The sequence below is a fragment of the Streptopelia decaocto genome, assembly GCF_964273445.1.
Source record: "Streptopelia decaocto genome assembly, chromosome: 3".
In the NCBI taxonomy this organism is placed as follows: domain Eukaryota; kingdom Metazoa; phylum Chordata; class Aves; order Columbiformes; family Columbidae; genus Streptopelia; species Streptopelia decaocto.
The window spans coordinates 105075000-105097329 of record NC_138656.1 but is presented as its reverse complement, the minus strand read 5'-3'; the positions used below and the strand labels follow the sequence as shown (position 1 = coordinate 105097329).

The 22330-nt window shown below is 49.1% G+C and overlaps 1 protein-coding gene across 1 annotated transcript; it reads left to right on the top strand.

Moving 5' to 3' along the window:
• The first annotated feature begins 3470 nt into the window (after positions 1–3470).
• On the top strand, positions 3471–21114 carry CYS1 (cystin 1). The gene is made up of 3 exons (XM_082048849.1): positions 3471–3904; positions 13770–13819; positions 19718–21114. The coding sequence occupies exons 1-3, from the start codon at positions 3650–3652 to the stop codon at positions 19821–19823; spliced, it is 411 nt and encodes a 136-aa protein (XP_081904975.1). The 5' UTR covers positions 3471–3649; the 3' UTR covers positions 19824–21114.
• Positions 21115–22330: the final 1216 nt, after the last annotated feature.

Here is a 22330-nt window from a genome sequence, read left to right as displayed (position 1 = left end):
GATGTGCCATGCTGGTCCTTGCACTGGCTAAAGCCATGAAGATCTGTCCTGTGGCCAGGGAGTTGCTTCAGAATTGAAAGCCAGTAGGCAAAAACTCAAGCTCTGGATCACAGGGAAGCAACAAGCCATTGGCTTCAGTAGAGAGAAAGTCTGGAACTACAGGGTCTCAATTTGAGTCTGAAATGAGGCATGCTATAAGGTTTGTGAGACCATCTCACAGTCACCAGAGGCTGAGGACAAGACAGACGACAAGATACTGGGCTGGAGCTGGCTGTGATTTTTCTTGTGCCCTGTCCCTTCAGAGATGAAAGACTGTCAGGAGAGAGGAGAGTGACGGTCCTACCTGTAGTCTGGGGATAGGATGAGACATGGGATGAGACAGAGTTGGTCTGGTTTATTCTCAAACTTGGGAAAGGAGAACTCTGAAAATAAGATCTGAAAGTCACATTTTGTCCAGGCAATTGCATGTGTCAACTCCACTTAGGTCTCTGCTCTTGGAAGTCCAGTCAAATACCACAGCAAGAGAAATTGGTGCTACTAGGTTCAATGGATAACAGCAAATTTTAAATAATCCCATGTTCCTCAAGTAAACATGATGTTTTGGGGGAAACTTGGGTGTTAATATGTGTAAGTATAGATATACGTGTATGCATGCATATATATCTCTCCATAATTAATTATTTATGAGAAGAAATTATTGCTAGGTTTGAAGAGTGCTGTCTGACAGAAGTAGACAACCTTTCACATACAATGTAAATTCTTTTCTTTCCCAGAGCAGAGGCTGAAGGTCCTAGCATGGCGGGAGTCAGGGAGTAGGGAGCCATCTACCATTAACTCCAGCATCACCCTCCAGAAGAGCTCCTGGCCTCCCACAGGACCTAGAAGAAGCAGGGAGCTGGCACCATTGGCTCTCTCAATGCTGTGCTTTGGATGCGAAGGCTCCTGGCTCCTTGCCGGCCTGGCTGGGTGCCACCCAAAATTGATCCACGTGCCATATTTGGCACTTGCACTGCACACTTCCAACTTTGCTCTTGAAGATCAGCCAAGATATTATCCACTGGCCCTTCTGGGAAATGGTGTTCAAAGCCATCATAAAGTCCATCATAAAGAGAAATTTGATAGCTGATTTTCATTGATTTTCCTGACAAGAAATGCTTACTGGGTCTTTAGCTTTTGGAAAATCTTGTATTTAATTCTCAGCAGTCCTAAAGTCTTTGCAGCAGAGAAATATCTCTAAACAGCCTGAGAGTCCTTCAGTGTCACTGCTAAGCCACAGCAGCATTTGGGGTCATGGCTGCTCAAACATTTTCCTAGCTCCAGCGGTGAACTGCTTCAAAACACACAGTGTTCGGCTCGTTTTGGCAGCTGGTTTATGGAGCTGGCGTCGCTTCCAAGTTGAGTCTGAGGGACTGCCCTAGAATGAACTGTTTCCATGGGGGCAGCCAGGAAACTTTCCAGGAGGCTCCAGTCCTTCAGAGACAGTCTGCAGGGATGGAGGAGGAGGAATTTGCTCACTTCTTTTGGGGAACTCTCTTGTCCCTGATGCCTGCAGAGCCTTCTCCCTTGGGGAGGGACATGCCACACGTGACAAACCTCAACCTGCAGCACCCCAAGAGCCCAAGTACCACTCAGACTGGGAGAAGCTCAGAAATGTTGCCTCCTACAGACTGAGAAAACAGTCCAGGAGAAGGCAGCAAAGCCCAGTGTCCCAGCAAGCCCCAAGGAACAGCTCTGCTCAAGCCCACAGGAGCTGATAAAAACCTCTGCTCCCACCCAGCCTGAAGCCCCAGCTGCCTCCTCTGCTTTCAGAGATGCTCACATCTTATCCAAAAAATAATAAGACTACAGGAATGTTCTTTCCTAGGATGAAATTATGTCAGTTGGGTTATTTCAAGGAAGCAGCTTGAGTTGAAGCTTGGGACTGAGCTCCCTCCATGTGGTTAGTAGGGCCAAGTTCAAAACTCCCTCACTTCTCCTCCAGCTGGAACAGCCGATCACACTAATGCACATGAGATGGGCCGGTGCCTGGAGCCACACAGTACATGGAGAGAGACAGGGCTGCCTTTAACCACTCAGTAAATATAACCACATGGTCACTGAGAGTGTCTTGGTCCTGCCAAGAGAAAGTTCTTCTTAAAGCATGTGCTACCAGGTCAGAGTAGAATGATGGTAGATCCTCACCTTGCATCCTTCAGCCATTTCATATGCTGCGCATTTTGTTTGGGGCTATTTAATTCCTTGTTCAGCTCGCCCATCTCCTCCACATCACTTCTTTCTCTAAGACCTGCCTCAGGTTCAGAGCATCTTCTCTGTCATCTCCCCTTCCCTGTAGCCAGGCCCCACATATGTCACTATACCCCCAGACTTCCAGCTGATCTCTTTGTGCAGAAAATGCATCTGGCAATGATCTGACCACCTATTGCCTTCCCTCTTCTAGCCCCTCAGTTGCAAAGGCCTGGGCTTTAGCTTGGTGGTGTAGAAAGAAACAGCAGAATGAATGACTGGTAGATGCAATCATTGCAATCAGTGATGAGGAGCAGTGAGAAGAGTCACACCTCCGGCCCTCTTGCTTTTATCTAGTTTGGAAGGATGGGAGCAGCAGCCCTGCAGGACCTGCTCTCCTTCCCATGCACCTCAAAAGATCATCTAGTCCAATCCCCCTGCCAGAGCAGGAACACCTAGATGAGGTTACACAGGAAGGTGTCCAGGCAGGTTTTGAATGTCTCCAGAGAAGGAGAATCCACAACTCCCCTGGGCAGCCTGTTCCAGTGCTCTGGCACCTTCAATAGAAGAAGTTTCTTCTCAAATTTAAGTGGAATCTCTTGTGTTCCAGTTTGTACTCATTGCCCATCATCCTATAATTGGTTGTCACCAAGAAGCATTCTTGGAAGCAAAGACCAAAAGAACCCGCTGAGGATTGTTAGGGGATCTGCTCCATGGGCTCAGCAGGCTGCTCAGAAGGAGAGTGTGACTTCGGCCATGCAGATGGGCTGCAGAGGTGCCCAGATGTCCCCTCCTTTACACGGGGGCTGTCCCGAAACTCCACTCCTTTCACCGGTTAGTCCAAGGCCAGAAAATCTCCCTAGCCCAGGAACACTGCCAGACCTGTCACTCAATGCCCAAAACCTGCCCTAGATGACATCCTCCAAGCTGCATTTTTTTCCAAAGGTCTGCAAGACTCGTCTGCGTCTGTGTGCTCGAACTTAGCCCAGGATTGCTGTTCCTGCTGCATGGTCCCTGAAGAAGACAGCTTCCCCCCAACCCTTCCCCAGCTCCGGGAGACGGGAGGCTCAGGAGGCCTGAGACAACAGGCTGTTTTTGAAAGTGTTTGAGGTAACGGGCTGGTTTTGAAGGTTTTAGAAGGATAAGCAGGGTGAAGCAGCCTGCCTGCACTCTGGGCTCCAAAAAATGTGGCTAGAAACGTCCGTGCATCCCTCCCCCGCACCGCGGCTTCCTTCCCTTGGCCTTTGGGGCGCTGCTGGGTGGGATTCTGCGCTCCCCCCCGAAAAAATAAAAAGGTTTTGTGAGACCCGGGCTCTGAGAAGCGGCCAAGAGCCGCGCCCGCCCCGGCCGGGAGCGGCGGCGGGGCCTGGGAGCGCGTCCCGCCGCGCCCCCCCGGCACAGCCCCTTGGCGCCGGGAGCGGCGGCCATGGGCAGCGGCAGCAGCCGGCGGCGGGGCGCGGCGGCGGGGGCGGCCGGGGGCCAAGCGGTGCCCGCGGGCGGAGCGGCGGCGGAGAACCGAGAGCTGCTGGAGAAGGTGCTGGCCGAGTGCGAGGTGGCGGCGGCGCTGCCCGCCCCCGCCCGCCGAGCCCCCGCCGGCAGCGGAGTCTCCCCGCCCCGGGACGCCGGGAGCTGCGGGGACGCGGCGGCGGGAGGCGGCGGCGAGTCCCCCCCCGAGCAGGCGGTAAGTGCCCGGGACCCCGCGACCGGGCGGACACTCCTGGAGGCGCCTCCGGGACCCTCCTTCCCTGGGGGTCCCCGCTGAAGCGGGCAGTCCTGGCATAGCCGGGGCGAACTGCTGCAGCCGTGGCTTCCTCACACTGTAAATGGCATTAAGTTCTTATCTTTGCTGGCAAACCAGGCTCGGTCCCATTTGCTGCTGCTTTTTGAGTTTTCTCTCTGGTGCAAGGGAAATACCGTCCGGAAAAGGTCCATCCCCTTCTCCACTTTCCCTGTGCTACTGAAAGTTTCTTTTCCTGTCTTGTGGAAATAGCTCAGCTGTATAAAGTACGGCTCAGGCTTTTCCCTTGGTCAGGCTTGGAAACAGAAGTTTGAAAATGTGAACATAAAGCTGCTGTTTAATATCTGCCAATTCACTGCAATTGCAGTCTGTCTCTTCCTGAAGAAGCATTTCAGCCTCTTTCTGTTTAGCAAATAGTGGGTTTGCCTCTGAGGGAGCAGAGATTTATCTTTCGTTTTTGCTCTCCGAAAATAACAGTAGCATCTATATCATCTGACAATAAGGCAAAAAATCACTGGCTTCTTTCATCTTAGCTTGGCTTTGGAGGTTGTGTGCTGTTTGTTAGATAAACACTGCTCCATACAGATGCACAAAAGTCATCAGACTATTGAATTTAAAAATATAAATCCATATTTAGGGCCCAGGACTCTGCCTTGCATGCCTCAGTTTTGCTCTTTCAGAAGTGTATTGTTTCCATTGCCAGGCTGCATGTCCATGGGGTAAGGATGACTTTAATATAAAATAATTTTGCCATTAGGAAACTTGTCAGGGTTCAATATGAGAAACCCTTTTTTAGACAAGTTTTAAAGAAAAGCACCAAAGAAAATAAGATTTGGAAATGAGAAAAAAATAAAGATCTTATCATATTTTTTATCTGCCCTTTCAGTTCCAAACCCTCCTGTGGTGTGAATGGAAGTTCAGTTCAGCACTGCTTTCTCCTCTGAGGGACTCCCATTTATGAGCAGTCCTGGCTTCCTCCATCTATCTTTTCTTATTGGAATAGAGGTTGCTGGTGTCCATGTTTCCTCTGTCTCCCCGTGTGAATATCATGGCTATATCTTTAAAAATAATAATTGTATCATTGTGAATTTTCACGTGCATAAAGTGGTATTTTAGCTCTGTTCTGAAGTGATGTATATTCTGGTTAATTACATATCAGCCAGGCAACAGAGCTGCCCCATCTACAAAAATCAGTAAAGAGACAGTATGCCGTGGCAGTAGGTACTAGTGAAATAATTACAGAGAGCAAATCAGAAAGGATGAAGATGTGGCCCCTGAGGTGGCATGGGGGGGTTACCATGCCCAGCTTCCTGCTGCAAACCTCCTCCTCTGGCAGAAATGATGGTGAGGAACCTATAGCACCTCTTCAGCCACCCCAGCTTGTGTTCACACATGGGGCAAACCCAGGGCGGGGACACCATCAGGCCTTGGAGCATAGAGGCATCTGTGAGGGCCCTCAAAATTCACCCTGAAGTGAAATGAATACTTTGAATGAATGAAGTGAATGAAAGCTTTGGTCACCCAGTGTGGCCAAGTGAGTGCGGCATGTAGCCGTGCCACCCGTGAGGTGACGGCAATGCCGAGCATCTTATTTGCCTCCTCATCATGACAGTTCACGTCTCTGGTTGAACCCCAACAGGTTGTTTGAAAGACAGCAAAGAATTACTAGTGTGTTTCAAAGATATAAAAGACATACAAGAGAAGTCTTAGGTATTTTCAGGGCAAACCTGAAGCTCTTCTTGGTAGCACTTCCTTTACCTGAACCTGAGGTGGTCATGGTCCTGTTGAGACAGCAGTGATGGCCTTACCTTTCTGACTCCTTGAGGCCTAAAAAGTCACTAGCCTGAGAGAAGGAGGGAGGAAATTGTTTGCAGCACGTAGTTTTGCTTGTTTACTGGATGCAATTTAGTCTTTTAGGTTGTTGTGCAAACTGCAGTCCCACCCTTCCCATGAGGCCAGTGGAGGAGGTTTCTGGAAAGGGATACCAGCTTCCTTGCGTCACTAGTTCCTTGCTAGGAATTTTGAGGACAATTTTTCTCAGTCTTGCCAGCTTCTCAGCCAGGCTTTGTAGTTTCTGTCTTGTGAAGGGAAATTCCTTGCTCTGCCCTGTTCGGCTGTGCAATCTGGGGGACAGGCAAAGAAATTTCAGAGAAGAACGGAGGGGTTGATTGAGCAGGGCTAATGGGGAAAAGATGAGGGAGGAGGAGGAAAGGCAACAAGGGGACATTACAGTAAAAAAGTGTGATGAGAAACAGCCTGTGGAGGAGCAGATTCTGGCTGGTGGGAGTTTTGCTGCTGGCCAGAAGAGAGACATTGCCTGCAGGTAGGACTCAGATCTCTGCTGTCACAGTTGGGTTTCTCTTGGCCATGATGTGCATCAGCGTTGGGCTTTCCTACCTGAACTCCCATGCACTTTGTCACCCAGCAGCAAGCTGGCAGTGCCGATGGGTGGTCAGGCCAGGTGGCAAGGGTTGGTGGAGAGGGACATGGCTGCATTTAAAGGCTTGATCCACCTCTGTTGCATTCAAATAGTGCTTGGGAGTGAGAAGGCTGAAAGCACAGCAGAACAGGCTGGGAACCAAATCCTGATGAGGAACCCAATCCCAGCTTGAAGCAGACCCCAGTACCTCCTTATCATCATCAAACATCCATTTTCAGGTTTTGCCTCGATTCCAGATAGTTGTACATGGTTTTTCCTTCTTTGCTAAGTACAGAAAAATTTTTAGTTGTTTTGAATGTGCTGCCAGAGCACAGAGCAGGGTGGCAGGTCTCTGTGGAAGCCAGGGGAGAGGTCGCAGCCACAGGTATTTCCCCATTGACTTCTTGAAATGGAAAAATCAAGCAGACGTGTTAGGGTCTTGCTTTTAACAGCTTTTTCCATGGCACCATCCGTCCTTCTGACTGGAGACGGGATGTGATTACAGTAAGCTGACCTCCCCAGCCACAGTGCAGCAACCACATGGGTAGAGGGTGTACTAACCGTCTGCCAGAGGCACAGTCGTGTACTTTCAAAATATACAGGTCTTCAAAGCTCTGCCTGTTTGGGGTTTTTTTCAGCCAGATGAATGTTGTTTCTGCAGGTTGGTGTGGCGCAGCACCATCTCATGGCTGGCTGGTCCCAGCTGCAGACATGTAGGGGTCCTGTGGGGACATTTAATGTGACACCCCATTAGTTTCTTCTAGGAACTCAGGTTTATTTTTCTACTCTTGTTAAAATATGCTTCCCCCAACAGCAATTTAATCTTTATAATTCAATGCTGTTTGCAATTTATTTTAGCATTTTCTTCCTGTTCGCTTTAATGGTCAAAAATGCCCTGGAGTCAAGACCTCTTCCTATAGTCTTGCAGGGAGCCGTGCCCCATGGGCCAGGAGCTTCAGAAAAGGTCTTTTTTCCAGCTGAACAACTGGCACTCCTTGAACTTGAAGCAGCTAAGGGAAAACTCCAAAGTCAGATTATTTCAGATCCTACAGTTAATGTGCAGGTGTGGCTCTAGCAGCTGAGGAGCAAAAGGTCTTCCTCTCTTTCACTTTATCTTCCATGTCTTTTTTAAAGCACCTAAAATTTCACCAGAACCCAGCAAGCAGTGACTGTGCTGTCCTCTCGGCCACTGTAACTCTCCCAGCACAGCTGTATTGCAGCTGGACTCAGAAAACTGCAGACTAGTTGTTTTTTTCCCTAACATCACTCAGCAGAGCACGGGTCGCTTTTGCCCTGAAACCATTCCTGATCTATTATAAAAACCAAGCACAGGGCATGCGCGGAGCAGCTGGCAGCTGGTGTTTGAGTTGGCAGGAGAGGAGAAGCGTGGGAACTCCCTGCATCCCTGCCCATTTCCCGTCCACCGCCTGTTCCTCATTCCTTGGCTGGCCAGAGGATGTTGCTGCAGACCGGAGCAAGGCTGGGAGTGCTTTGCCTAGGATGCAGCTGGGGCTACATGTCCCGCTTGGTACCTTCTGGCACATTAGGTAAAATAGGGCTTTTTGGTTTGGTGTTTTGTTTTTGTTTTTTGTTTGGTTGGTTTGAGGGTTGTTTGGTTGTTTTTTTCGCCAGCGATAACTCCAGCTGCATGTTCATGAGAGGCTGTTCTCAGCAGTGATGACTGGCTTAGCCACCCGCATCGTTTGCTGGCGTCGCTGGAGGGTGCTGCCCTTCTGCTGTACCAGCTCAGCCATCTGCAGCTCTGCTGCAAACTGCATCTGCGATGCACTCCGGCTGACATCACCTGCCACCCTCCAGGGGAGGGGATTTTCATTTCAGCTCAGACAGGCCCCCTGGTGCAGTTTGCAAGGTGTTTGTGAAGAGGCATTTGGGAGGAGCAGAGGCAGGGAAGGGGGCACTAGCTTACATCCTGCAGAAAAGCCACTCTGCAAAACCACAACCCAGCACTGTCAGGGGACAACACTGTTCCTGTGTAGATGTTTTAGGTGGCTCAGCCACTGTCTAGCTCTCCTGTATGATGGGACCACTCAGGGTCTGTATCTCTACTCCATCTCAGGGCTATGTCTCCACAGGTACACCATACCATAGCAGCTGCCTGGCATCAGACCGTGATGGTCTGCCCCACTGAGGTGCTAGGATGGTCCCTGGTATCATTTTGGCCAGGGTGAACTTGCAGTCTCCCAAATAACACTTGGGCATAGCTCAGGGGCCAACAGAGGGACCATCCTCAAGAGGCAGCTTGAATTTGGTCACCCAGTTTTGGAAATGATGTGACTTTAACAGTTGAGACCGTAGTTGAGCAATTTCAACACAGCTCAGAAACAGCAAAGGTGCACGGCCACATATTGCCCTGTGGGTCCCAGGAGACAGTGTTCTCACCCAGTTCACCCACAGCTGCCAGAGCTGACAGAAGGAGACAGACAGGGGGTGAGGGCTGACAGGACCCGTGAGGAACGCCGTCCACCGCTCCCACCAGGTTTAGGGAGTATGAAGCTGCACCCTGGGAATGCTGGTTCGTGCGTGAAGTAGAGAGAAATAATTCCTTCCTCCAGCTTTCCGCTCCACCTTGCTCCTAGGAGCCGCTGCCCCAATGTAAAGGACGGCTGAACTGTGTGTGTGATGGCTGTCAAATCACTCCACCTCACATCTCATTAGGTTAAATTGATCCCAAGTACATGCTGGGTGAATTTAATATCCAAGCCTTTAAACTTGGAGGCAGTGGCAGTGTGGGGCTTTATAGCACAATAGACCCCAGCACAATCTGCCCACTCTAGGAACAGGGTGGAAAACAAGGAGATACACTGCAGTCTGGATGGGTAATAAAAAGATGACTGCAAGCTGCAGAAAGGAGTAGCTGACTTCATTTATGTCTTAACAGGGCTTGGGCCAACCAGGCCAGAAACTACCCATTTAGCTGCAGGATAGGAACCCATAATATTAAAGTGTCATGATGTGCACATCATCTTAACCCACATAAAGGGCTCATACTAATTATCTGCTGAATTTGCAACATACACATTACAGCAATCCTGAGTGAGCTGGGTGGGTCAGTTTTATTATGTCTCACTGCTTGGGACAGCCCCTACCCTGTGTCCTGCCAGTGCACAGTGTCACTCAGGCATTGCAGAGCCATACACCCTTCGCCCTTCATTAATTGGGAGCAGCTCCCAAAGAATGGAGGCTCTGATGGTGGTGGAAAGGCAGATGCTGGAGGTGCCCTTTGTTTTTACTCGCCACTATTTTTTCCTCATGCACCGGATTAAATGTCGGTAGAGATCTACCTACACCAATGCTGAACCCTCTTGGGAAATAAGCGTTGTTGCTGACAGAACTCTCGGAGAAGGTGGGAGCTGATTTTGCAGAGAGAGCAGATTTTGCTAACCAGAGCTGCTCTGTCCTGATGACTAATTAATTCTGTCTTCCACCCACACAACACGTATGGCTCGTAATGTGGAGGAGTCAGCCACAAGGGAAGAAAAAAAGACAACCTACTGTACAATTGAAACCCCTCCCTAAAATAATCCAAACCCATCCTTTGCCCAGAAGTCTTGGAGGCTGGGTTCTCACTGTGGGAAGAGCAGCATCAAAGCACTCCTGAAGAACTGTATTCCCCTTGGTGCTGAGGATGAATTATGTTCTTCACCTGGTGAAAGAAAACCGGGGCCCAGCGGGTGGTGGCCATGACAAGGACGAGGGGCTGTGTTGTGGGGTGCATTCCCAGGACAAGTCAGCCATCAGAGCTCGGCACGGCCTCCTCTTTGCACTGCAGCTTGCTCTTGTTGCTTGTGGGAGATTGCCAAGAAATGTTGCTAAATAACCAGGTGGGAGCTCTCTTCCCTCACCGTCAGCTTTCTCACAGCCTCATGTGGTGGGCTGACCCCGGCTGGATGGCAGGTGCCCACCAAAGCTGCTCTTTCACCCCCCTTCTCAGCTGGAGAGGGGAGAGAAAACATAATGAAAGGCTCGTGGGTCGAGAGAAGGACAGAGAGATCACTCACCAATTACCATCATGAGCAAAAAAGGCTCAACTTGGGGAAATTAGTTTAACTTATTACCAATCAAATCAGAGTAGAATAATGAGAAATAAAAACTGAATCTTAAAATGCCTTCCCCCCACCCCTCCCTTCTTCCTGGGGTTCAACATTCACTCCTGAATTCTCTGTCTGCTCCCCACAACAGTACAGGGGGATGGGGAGTGGGGGTTGTGGTCAGTTCATCGCACGTTGTCTCTGCTACTCCTTCCTCCTCAGGGGAGGACTCCTCACACTCTTCCCCTGCTTCAGTGTGTGGTCCCTCCCATGGAGACAGTTGTCCATGAACTTCTCTAACATGAGTCCTTCCCATGGGCTGCAGTTCTTCACAAAATGCTTCTGTGTGGGTCCCTCCCATGGGGTGCAGTTCTTCACAAAATGCTTCTGTGTGGGTCCCTCCCATGGGGTGCAGTCCTTCAGGAAAAGACTGCTGCAGCGTGGGTCCTACACACAGTTACAACCCCTGCCAGCAAACCTGCTCCAGCCTGGGCTCCCCTCTCCATGGGGCCACAGGTCTGCAAAGAGCCTGCTCCAGTGTAGGCTTCCCATGAGGTCACAGCCTCCTTCAGGCATCCACCTGCTCTGGTGTGGAGTCCTCACTGGGCAGCAGGTGGATCTCTGCTCCACTCTGGACCTCCATGACTGCAGGGGGACAGCTGACCTCACCACGGTCTGCACCATGGGCTGCAGGGGAATCTCCAGTGCCTGAAGCACAGCCTGCCCTCCTTCTGCACTGACCTGGGTGTCTGCAGAGTTTCGTCTCTCACATATTCTCTACTCCTCTCTCCAGATGCAGTTGCATGGGGTTTTTTTTCCCTTCTCACCTATGTTATCCCAGAGGTGCTACCACCATTGCTGATGGGCTCGGCCTTGGCCAGTGGCAGGTCTGTACTGGAGCCAGGTGGCATTGGCTCTATCAGACATGGGGGAAGCTTCTGGCAGCTTCTCGCAGAAGCCACCCCTGTACATCCCCTGCTGCCAAAACTTTGTCATGCAAATCCAATACACCTTGTCTCCACTTGGACTCAGGAGCTGTTTCCAAAAGCAGTTCAGGCTCTTCCAGAGATAATAAAGTGTTACCAAAGAGCAGGGGCTCTTCTGAAAAGGAGTGCTTTCTGGTGGGTATCAAAAGATGTTACAAGTCTTTAATAGAGATTTAGTTGGTAATTTTAAGCAAACATCTAGGACATGAAAGACCATGGATAGCAGACACCTTTTGCAGCTCCAGAACTGGAAGCCACTTAGGGCTCGCCTGGAGGAGGCGTTGACCCAGTGCCATGAGAGAGGTGTCTTTGCTGCTGCCCCCTCACCTGCTCAAGCGTGGGAGCCAAAGTTGACCATGGCAGCACAAAGCCCACCCAAGAAGCAGGGAAGAGCTGAACAGTTTGCTGACAAGCAGCTGTCTGCCAAGCAGTGTCTGAGACCTCTGTGTTTAAACCTCAGTTCCTGTCCGTTGACATGAGAAGCAGCTAAGGAAGGAGTGTAGTGAAAACATCTCCTCTAGGATAAAAACTGGGTGCCATGCAATAATGACAGACACACAGGCGGACATTTCCAGCCAGCAGACAACATATACAAGCCTGACCAATATCAACTGATTTAAATCAGAGCAAAACTGTGCCTAAAGCCATCATTGCTGTACTGGCACTGCTTACAGAATGTTATCTTCCCTCCATAGATCCCATGCTTACCCGCACCAGTCCTGTGCACTGCTGGACCTTGAGGCAGCACAGGTTTGAGCTATTTCAAGAGCAGATACATGATCTTACTGAGGAATCGCTTGATCCCATCCAGCACTGCAGAAATACTGCACAGCAGTATGGCGATGGCTCTGAACTGCAAGCTCTTCCACACCACTCCCTGGTTCCTTTGCTTCTCTTTCATCTTGTACAGAAAAATCTTTTCCTCTTTTCCACATTGATGGAACAGCTTTTCATTTCTGTTCTCTGGAAGCTAAGTTCTTACTTTGGTTCTGTGTGCTACCTGTTCAACATGTTAGTGTCATCATGAGATTCAGGCTTACTTGTATGAAGGAGGCCCACCAGCTTTAGGATGCAGCTCAGAAAAAACAATGGCAAGCCAAAATGGCCCTAGGTTTGTGCAAAGCTGCAGTCCTTGTCCCTGTCCCCCTTCCTTTCCCTGTGAGAATACAGTGAAGAAGTAGAAAAAGATGGAAGTTATATTCTTTTCAGTAGCATCTGCCTGAAGGGGGGTAGTTTTATTATTGGTCCAGCTGGAGGCTCCGACAGACACAGGGTCCCATCATCTTCCCATTTTAAATGCCATTAGGTTTGGATTTGCTTGCCCCCCTGGTGCCCCATTGGAAACCTATGGGCTGCCAGCAAGGGAAGGTGGGTGCTTCACTCCAGATGGATCATTTCAGGAAAAAGGCTTTGTGAAAAGAATTTGGTCCATGTTGCCATAACTTCCTTCCTTAGTGGGTGTTTTTGTACCGCTACTTGTCAGCATGTGGAGCAGTGTATATTCATGGGAAATCTGGGAGGTTTAATCAATTAACATTCAGCAATTTTGATTCTGTAGCCTGCAACTGCCCAGCTGCCCTGAATGTTGAAACAGAGCTAGCAGAATGGTGGTTTGTAACGGGGACTCCCTTGTACCCATATTGTCTCCACGGAGGTTGTTTGGGGGTTTAAACCAGAGCAGGCATAACCCAACATAGGCAGAGATGGGTTTCACAGAAATAAATAATGGTTTGGGTTGGCAGGGACCTTTGAAGCTCATCCAGTCCAACCTCCCAGCCATGGGCAGGGACACCTTCCACTAGACCAGGTTGCTCAAAGCCCCGTCCAACCCAGCCTTGAACACTTCCAGGGATGGGCCATCCACAGCTTCTCTAGGCAGCCTGTGCCAGTGCCTCACCACCCTCATAGTAAAGAAATTCTTCCTTTTGTCCAATCTAAACCTACCCTATTTCACTCAAAAACCATTGCCCCTTGTCCTGTCACTACAGGCCCTGATAAAAAGTCTGTCCCCAGCTTTCTTATAGGCCCCTTTCAAGTACTGAAAGGCTGCAATAAGGTCTCCCCAGAGTCTTGTCTTCTCCAGCCAGAACAAGCCCGTCTTGTCTTCTCCAGCCAGAACAACCCCAGCTCTCTCAGCCTGTCCTCATAGCAGAGCTGCTCCAGCCCTCTCATCATCTTCATGTCTCTCTTCTGGCCCCTCTCCAACAGGTCCATGTCTTTTCTGTACTCAGGGCTCCAGAGCTGGATGCAGCACTCCAGGCGGGGTCTCACCAGAGCAGAGTAGAGGGCAGAATCACCTCCCTCACCTTTAAAATGTTGTAACTGAAATATATCTCTTTTCTTTTTATTCCCAGGCTTTGTTAACCAGAAGCTCACAAGGCCCAGAGACCACCAGCAACCATCAGTGAGTACTCCCTGCTTTTGTTATATCTTCAGGGGGAGAAGGCAGCTGGAAAGAAGGGACCATAAAGAGAAAACTATTCCTGCATGCCTCCCAGTGTGCAAGAAACAGGTGGGAATGATGTCAAATGGTTTATAGCCCTAAATAGTCTATCTTCTACCTATTTGCCAACTTAAAAAAAATCTAGGAGCTGTGCTGCCTGAAAAGATCCAGCTCAAGTACAGTATAGAGATTTGTTCCTGATCATGAGCAATGCAGAATTCATGATGTCTACATGTCAGAGAAGCACATTGAAGGAGCTTGTAAAAAGCTGGTGAGGATTACTCCAATGAGTTGCTCAGTTGCTCAGACAGTGGTTCATCCACTGGTCATCTGTGGGCTCTGCGCCATGTAAAGAAGGAGAATAACATCTCTTTGCTCTGCAGGAATCATAAGAGAAAACCCATGAGACACTCCAATGATAGAGACACGAGTGTCCTTCAGGGACAGGGGAATTTTTGGAACCTACTGCACTGGGTACCAAGGAAAAGAAATCTGAAATCTTTCACAAGCAAAATCTACTGAGCAGACTGTGCTTCCAAGTCTGCCTGCACCAAGAGCACAGAATCACAAAATGGTTGGGGTTGGAAGGGACCTCTGGAGATCATCTAGTCCAACCCACCTGCTAAAGCAGGTTCACCAGAGCAGATTGCACAGGAACACATCCAGGCGGGTTTTGAATATCTCCATAGAAGGAGACTCCACAACCTCTCTGGGCAGCCTGTTCCAGTGCTCTGGCACCCTCAAAGAAGTTTCTCCTCATCACAGTATGTTTGGGATTGGAAGGGACCTCAAAAGATCATCTAGTCCAATCCCCCTGCTGGAGCAGGAACGCCTAGGTGAGGTCGCACAGGAACATGTCCAGGCGGGTTTTGAATGTCTCCAGAGAAGGAGACTCCACAACCTCCCTGGGCAGCCTGTTCCAGTGTCTGTCACCCTTACTGAGAAGAAGTTTTTTCTCAAATTTAAGTGGAACCTCTTGTGTTCCAGCTTGATCCCATTACCCCTTGTCCTATCATTGTTTGCCACTGAGAAGAGCCTGGCTCCATCCTCATGGCACTCACCCTTTATATATTTATAAACATTAATAAGGTCCCCCCTTAGTCTCCTCTTCTCCAAACTAAAGAGACCCAGCTCCCTCAGCCTTTCTTCATAAGGGAGGTGCTCCACTCCCTTAATCATCTTCGTTGCCCTACGCTGGACCCTCTCCAGCAGTTCCCTGTCCTTCTGGAACTGAGGGGCCCAGAACTGGACACAATATTCCAGATGTGGTCTCACCAGGGCGGAGTAGAGGGGAAGGAGGACCTCTCTCAATCTACTAACCACCCCACTTCTAATACACCCCAGGATGCCATTGGCCTTCCTGGCCACAAGGGCACAGTGCTGGCTCATGGTCATCCTGTTGTCCACCAGGACCCCCAGGTCCCTTTCCCCTACACTGCTCTCTAATATGTAATTTCCCAACCTATACTGGAACCTGGGGTTGTTCCTGCCCAGATGCAGGACTCTACACTTTCCCTTGTTAAATTTCATCAGGTTATTCCCCACCCAACTCTCCAGCTTGTCCAGGTCTCGCTGGATGGCAGCACAGCCTTCTGGCGTGTCAGCCACTCCTCCCAGCTTGGTGCCATCAGCAAACTTGCTGATAGTACACTCTATTCCCTCATCTAAATCGTTAATGAATATATTGAATAATACTGGCCCCAGTACTGACCCCTGAGGTACTCCACTAGATACTGGCCTCCAACTAGACTCCGCACCATTGACTACCACTCTCTGGCTTCTCTCCTTAAGCCAGTTTGCAACCCACCTCACTACTCTATTGTCTCATGTTCAGGTGGAATCGCCTGTGCTTCAGTCTGTGCCCATTGCCCCTCATCCTATTGTTGGGCACCACTAAAAAATGTCTGGTCCATTCTCTTGACACCCATCCCTGAGATATTTATAAACACTGATAAGATCCTCTCTCAGCCTTCTCCAGGCTGAAAACAGACCCAGCTCTCTCAGTCGTTCCTCATAAGAAAGATGCTCCAGATCCCTAATCATCTTTGTAGCCTGCTGCTGGACTCCCTTCAGTAATTCCTTGTCCTTCTTAAACTGAGGAGCCCAGAAAAATGGGAACCATTTGACACACGTGTTAAAGAAACCCAGATGAAACAACAAGGTTTGAAAAAACAATTTATACCATCATTTCCTTATGCTAAAGAGCATCTCTCTTCAATGTTAGGCTCTGACTGTCATGCAGCTCCTCTGCTCCTGCAGCACTTGAGAGCAGACTGATCTGCAGGTCCTAACCATTGTGTGACCTGCTCACACTGAGCTGCGCTGGGGGAAGTGACAGGAGAGCCCAAGCACCAGCCACCATCCTCCCTTCCCTCCCAGCTGGCAGGGAGCTCTCCTGGAGAGGCTGCTGGTTTGGGAGCACTCAGAAAACACGTCTGTCCCTGGCCCTCCCAACAGCAAGGCTCGTAGGAGCACTCTCACAGGGACTGTGGGTTCTCCTGGGCTCTCCAGCCTCCTCACTGGGCTTTGGGCTGGGGTGGCCACTGAGCAGCTCCTCTGAGGGTGCACAGACACCCCCACTGAGCTCCCCAGCCCCTCACCCCCTGCCAGGACTTTCCTTCTCCCTCCATCTTTGACACGCAAAGCAGAGACTTGAGATGACAGAAACTGTTTCCTGACCTGGGATGATGGATCAGGAATTTATTTTCATTTAGATATTATTTACTCTATACCCACTGCAGAGCCCCATAGAGCAGCTCACGTGTGAAGTGCCTGTAGAGCCCATGATAAGCAGGGCTGCAATTTCTGCTGGCAAGAACTGCATGCAAACAGTTTTTTGGAAATGGTCCAGCACTGCATGCAAACAGTTTTTCGGAAATGGTCCAGCACCCAGCAAAACTGCAGTTTGAAGAAATCAAATCAAATCAAACCCCAGAAACAATGTTTAATATGCACAGGTATCTCATCATTTATGTTTCTGTGGCTAGAATTATTCTAAATAAGCACTCACGTTACAAGGAGCAAAAATTAGCCTTGTCTTGACAGATTTGCTGACTGAAGAAATTCCCATAAAGCAAATTAAAGAAGAAATAAGTGTCAAGCAGGGAAAACAAAACAAAACAAAACAAAACCTAGACATGGAGATATAATACTATCTACCAAGAGAGCAGTCACACAAGATAGATGCTGTAGGTGAGCACCTCCTGTTCTACAGATATTCTTGTGTGACACCATGTAAGCATCTAAACCAGGCCCTAGTAAACACCTTTCATGTGCATGGGAACACATCTGGATGTGTTCCTGATTGTGCTGTGTTGCCTCTCATTCCCCCTGCAATTCTTTTGTGAACCACTCTCTAGCATCTGGCAGTGCATGGACAGTGCAATGGACACAGCCCAGGAACGCTGTAATGATCTTATAATTGCTGCCAAGGCTCATATCCCTGGCAGAGTTACCGGCATGTTGTTTTGACCCATCTTTCAGCTGCAAGGTCTTGCAGAAGGCATTTTAATGATTAACCCTGAACTTTCCCATTCTCAGCAAAACAATAACAAACCATGGCCTAGATTTACCCCAACCAAATTTTCAGCCACTTAACTCAGGTTTCTACCTAGGAGGTTATCACCCTGGCCACCCATCAGGGATATTGTCACCAGAGCCTGCAGGCAGGTCTCTCCCACTCCAGACAGCTGCTTGACATCAGGTTCAGGGCACTGCCAGCCATCCCCACCACTGAGGAGGTTGGCACACCATGCCCAACATCTTGCTCAAGGTGCTTTTGCTCACTTTTGGACTATTAGGCCCTTTGCATATCCTTCTCATTGTATAGTTCATTTTCTCTCTATTAGAAAAAATAAATTCCTCATTCCCTTAATAATCTTTAAACACAGAGAGGCTTTTAGCTGAAATCGAGCACATTTCTTGCTTTCCCCTTTCCTAAAGTTACTGAAGCCTCTTAAGTCACTTTTGTTGCTGCTTTCTAAACTTCTTCCAAGCTGTTAATAACTTTAGTAATGAGATACCCAGAAGTCTGCACAGTAATCTTGATGGAGTTGCATTGGCTTTTTTTCTTTGCTGTCCTACCATGCTGCAAATTCTCCTCTGGAATGCTTTTCAGCGAGCTCTTTCTCTCTCACCATTGCTCCTTTCCAGGTTTCTCTCTTCCTGAAGAACAGCTGGAGTTTGAAAAAATTTCCGCTCAATGTACTAACCTGTTATTTTCTGAATTGGAAAATCTAACAGCCCTCAGCTGTATTTAACGTGACTGCAAGCTCTGCTCTGCAGCGTGTCAAGAAGAGCAGCAGCGAGGGGCCTCCTCTCCTGCTGGAGGAGCACAGGAGCAGGCTTGTGGTGCACCAGCTCCTGTCCTGCCCACATCCTGCACTCAGGGTTTCCCTGCCACAGCCTCTCCCATAATTCCAGGACCAGCAGAAATGGCTGGCAATGGAGCTGTCCCTCTGAGATCAAGGTTCAGGTTGGGAGAACCTCAGGAGATCTCTAGTCCTATTCCCTGCTCCGAGATGGATCAGGCCAGACTTCTCAAGGCTTTGTCCCATCAGGTCTTGGAAAACTCCTAGGATGAAGCCTACACAACAACAGGCTGTTCCTCTGCTTGCTGTCCTCAGGGTGGAGAAGTTTCTAATTTTATCCAGATGGAACCTCTCATTTTTTAATTTATTTTTGGTTTTCCATATTAAATGGTATAGAACTGTGCCACAACAATAGAGAACATGAGTAGCAAGTCTATTTTCTTTTGCTCATGGAATGAAAACAGCCTTGTCTGTTCCTGTTAACTCTAGAATGTGCATGGTAAATGGGTTTTTTGTCTTTTTAAAAGCACATCTATGTTTCAATAAGTTCAAATTTTACCTGTCAGTTTTCTCCCGTGCTTGGAGGTCACCATGCAAGCCAAAGCATCAAGAATAATTAACAGTGGGAAATTATGTAACCGCTAAGAGAAACAATGACTCTTCTGTGGGCTCCCAAGCAAGCTGCCAAGAGCTCTGACTCTAATTCATCACGTATTTTAAAATTAGTTTAAGGATTGTCACAGTACAGAGCTTAAATAAGTAAGTGGTGTGTTTAAGTCAGATTTCTACATGCCCTTTTCCTGATTCTTACAAGGAATTTGCTCTGTGGCTGCTGGTGTATGGTTTGAGCCCTTGGACTTTTAGCTTTCTTCCCAGCTCTCATTCACCACGGTGGAAACTGGGTTGCTCACATCTCATCAGAGGGAAGAAAGTGAATAAAAGGAATAAACAGAAGAGTCTTGCTAAACCCTACTTGCTGCCAGTAGAATTTGCCATCAAGGGCATGGTGCAGTGTAAATAAGTGTAGGACACCCACACGACCCAGCTGCCACACCAGTGGGTCATCAGGTGGCTCCAGGAAAAACACCAAACGAGAGTTGTGCTGATATAAAACTAAATAAAAGACATAAGAGCAGTTTGAGGGAGCAGAGTTCATGTTTTGGTTGAAAAGCACTTCACTTACACGTACAAACGAAAAATCTCTTTCTGCATAAAACCTTAAAACTAGTAACTAGCGTAAAGGTTATGCAGTGCTTTAGCTGGGCCCTGAACCTAACTCACCAAAAGATTCTGGGAATTTGATCTGGAGCGTTGTAAAGACTGTACTGCAATGAACTCACAGACTAAAATAGATGCCAAGTGATAGCAAATGTCAGCAAGAGATGTGCATGTGGGGTATGGGAACTAGACGTGACAGAGTATCTGTGTCTCAGCAAGCCACATGCAGCTCGATCTTTCCATTCACAAAAAAATGGAGTAAGGGTCATCTTGTGCCTTCGGAGCTTGTTTCTCTCTCATGGCACCAATAACCTGTTCCCTTTCCCGGCAGGTGTCCACAAAGAGAAAGCAAGAAGCCAGCGGGGCAGTCCACAATCTCATACGATTACTCGGAGGAGGAGCTCATGGCAAGCATTGAGCGGGAGTACGGCCGCTGAACCCAGCCCCACACCACAGAACTTCAAACACGTTCCTGGAAGCCCAGCTGGAGCAAAACTGCTGCTGACAAAGTAACCCTTTGCACAGTGAGACGGGATGGGAGAGGTGGGTGGTGAAGCGAGGTGAAGCGTGATAAGCGGTGGGGGTGTTTGTGCAGACGGGGCAGAAAGCCCTCCTGGCCAGCTCTGAGTGACAGCACGAAGATCCTCACCAACTGCTGATTTCTGATCTGTGCCGCTGGAAGAGGGACCAATTCATCTTGCAAATCAATATTTAGAAGCTCATTTTAAAATTGATTTTAAAATGGAATTTTAAATGGAATTTTAAAATGAAGATGTGCTAGAATTGAAGTGTCGTACTTGAAGAGTTCAGACATGGTGCTTTGAAGGAGGATCATGGTTTTTTCTTGGCAGAGAAAAAAATAGAGTAAAATAATTTGATTCAGATCTCACTTAAAGGGGTGTTACATGAAATTCATTTTCCTGACATTTAGAACAGGCCAAATTCACTCCTCATGCTGTGCAAGCCTCTGATCCAGGTCTGAGTTTGTCACTGTCTCTTCGAACATGGTCCTCTCCCCCATGGGATGTAAGATGAAAAGAGAAATGAGCCCACCATCCAGTACACAAGCAGCATCACCCCAGAGTTGAACTCCCACCATTTAAGCAAACAAGGTTCCTGGGAGCCATCAGGGAGCACAGGATTTGCACAATCCCTTCCGGGTGGGATCCCAGCACTATTGTGGTACCTGGGGCTCCTTGGCGTGGATCCTCCAGTGAAAGCAGGAGGCACGTCCCCAGTGCTGCCTCGCTGCAGCCAGCGGTCATGCGTCTTGAGAGGGACTTGCACCCTACTGCAGAGCAGCTCTTTGCGATCAGCTTTCAGAATTGTCAGTCCTGGCCTTCTCGTTTATTTCCTGTAGGTAACCCAGAAGAAAAATCACTATGTTACTATTAGCAGACTGCAAAGTAAAATAGAAAGTTGAGTCTCCAAAGAAAACCCTATATTTTCAGTACTCCCTGGCAGGGAAGCCTGGTGTTTTAGTGTTTCTGTCTTTACCTGCATCTTAATGTATTATGAGTAGCTGCTTATTATCAGAAGTAGAAAAATACCTTACTTCTGTCTTCAGCTGAAGCATAAAAGACATCAGATGAAATCTTCACATAGTCTGTGTAAATGCAAGAGGAAACAGCAGGACATATATTTAAGATGATGTATTTTAACTTTGTAATTCGTGGTATCTGTGAAACAGAAATAAATGCACCTGTACTCTATGTAGCCCTCAGTAAAGGCATCAAACATTGTTTTGGAAAAGTCTCTCTGGTTTACATGGTGAATTGTCTTACGGTACCTGCCAAGACTAAGCAAAATACATCCTTGGAGGATGGCGAGAGGGATGCCATGCGGCAGACGCTGGATTACAGCCTAGCAAATGTGCTCATGCTCCGGCTGTCTTCCCGGCAGCAGCCCCAGTGAGGCCACTGCCCGAGGGCTCAGGAGCCGCCGGCAGCCGCAGCGCCAGGCAGCAGAAAGGGAGCTGACCTCCAGCAAAGCTACGTGAGCAAGAGCTCCCAGTACACCGGCTGGGGTACTTGGATACCTCAGTGGCCCAGAAGTAGCTGGAGCAGAGAGCAGAAGTCCCTGCATAGCCTGGGGAAATTGGGTGGGCCCTCTGGAGCAAGGGCTCTTCAACCCATCTGAAAAAAATCCAGTTTTGAACAACAGCACTTTATTTTTTGGCAGGAACAGTCATTTCTAGACCTACTAATGCTGCTGAGCTGTGTCAGGAGCACAGTTTCTCTGCAGCATGTCAAGTGTCAGTGGACAGAGCTCATGGAGGTTGTATTAGTTTTCAACAGCTTTCAAAAACTTCCTGGGGTGAGCAGAATGTGCCTGTGGAGAGCAAGATAAACACAGGAGACCTGCTGACACCAGCACCGTAGGTGACCGTGGCACTCCATACATTGTCTTGCTTTAATCACTTAGATCTCCCTCTAATTTGGATTTCGTTCTTTTTGCCAGGACCTGGCTTGTGCCAAGGCCCCCAGAGCGTTTGGCACATGTGGGGAGATGCTTCCAGGAGCTTGGTTGCCCTTGGTGGCCTCCAGTGACACAGCAAACCAGAAGGACAGCCACAGTGCTGTCAGACCATACTGTGACATCCGCAGGCAGGACATAGCAGCAGCTGCCCCTGCACCAGACAGAGCGGGCAGCGCGGACAGGGAGCAGGCAGCGCAGGCAGAGAGCGGGCAGCGCAGGCTGGGAGCGGGCAGCGCAGGCAGGGAGCGGGCAGCGCAGGCAGGGAGTAGGCAGCGTGGGCAGGGAGCGGGCAGCACAGGCATGGAGCGGGCAGCACAGGCATGGAACGGGCGGCGCAGGCAGGGAGTGGGCAGCGCAGGCAGAGAGCAGGCAGCGCAGGCAGAGAGCAGGCAGCACGGGCAGGGAGCAGGCAGCGTGGGCAGGGAGCGGGCAGCGCAGGCAGGGACATGGCTCTGCTTCTCCCCAG

Excerpts from the sequence above, each read along its gene's own strand:
- CYS1 (XM_082048849.1), top strand. The coding sequence starts at position 3,650 with ATGGGCAGCGGCAGCAGCCGGCGGCGGGGCGCGGCGGCGGGGGCGGCC. Across the intron at positions 3,905-13,769 it reads AGTCCCCCCCCGAGCAGGCG|GCTTTGTTAACCAGAAGCTC; the intron begins GTAAGTGCCCGG and ends TTTTATTCCCAG. Across the intron at positions 13,820-19,717 it reads GAGACCACCAGCAACCATCA|GTGTCCACAAAGAGAAAGCA; the intron begins GTGAGTACTCCC and ends CTTTCCCGGCAG.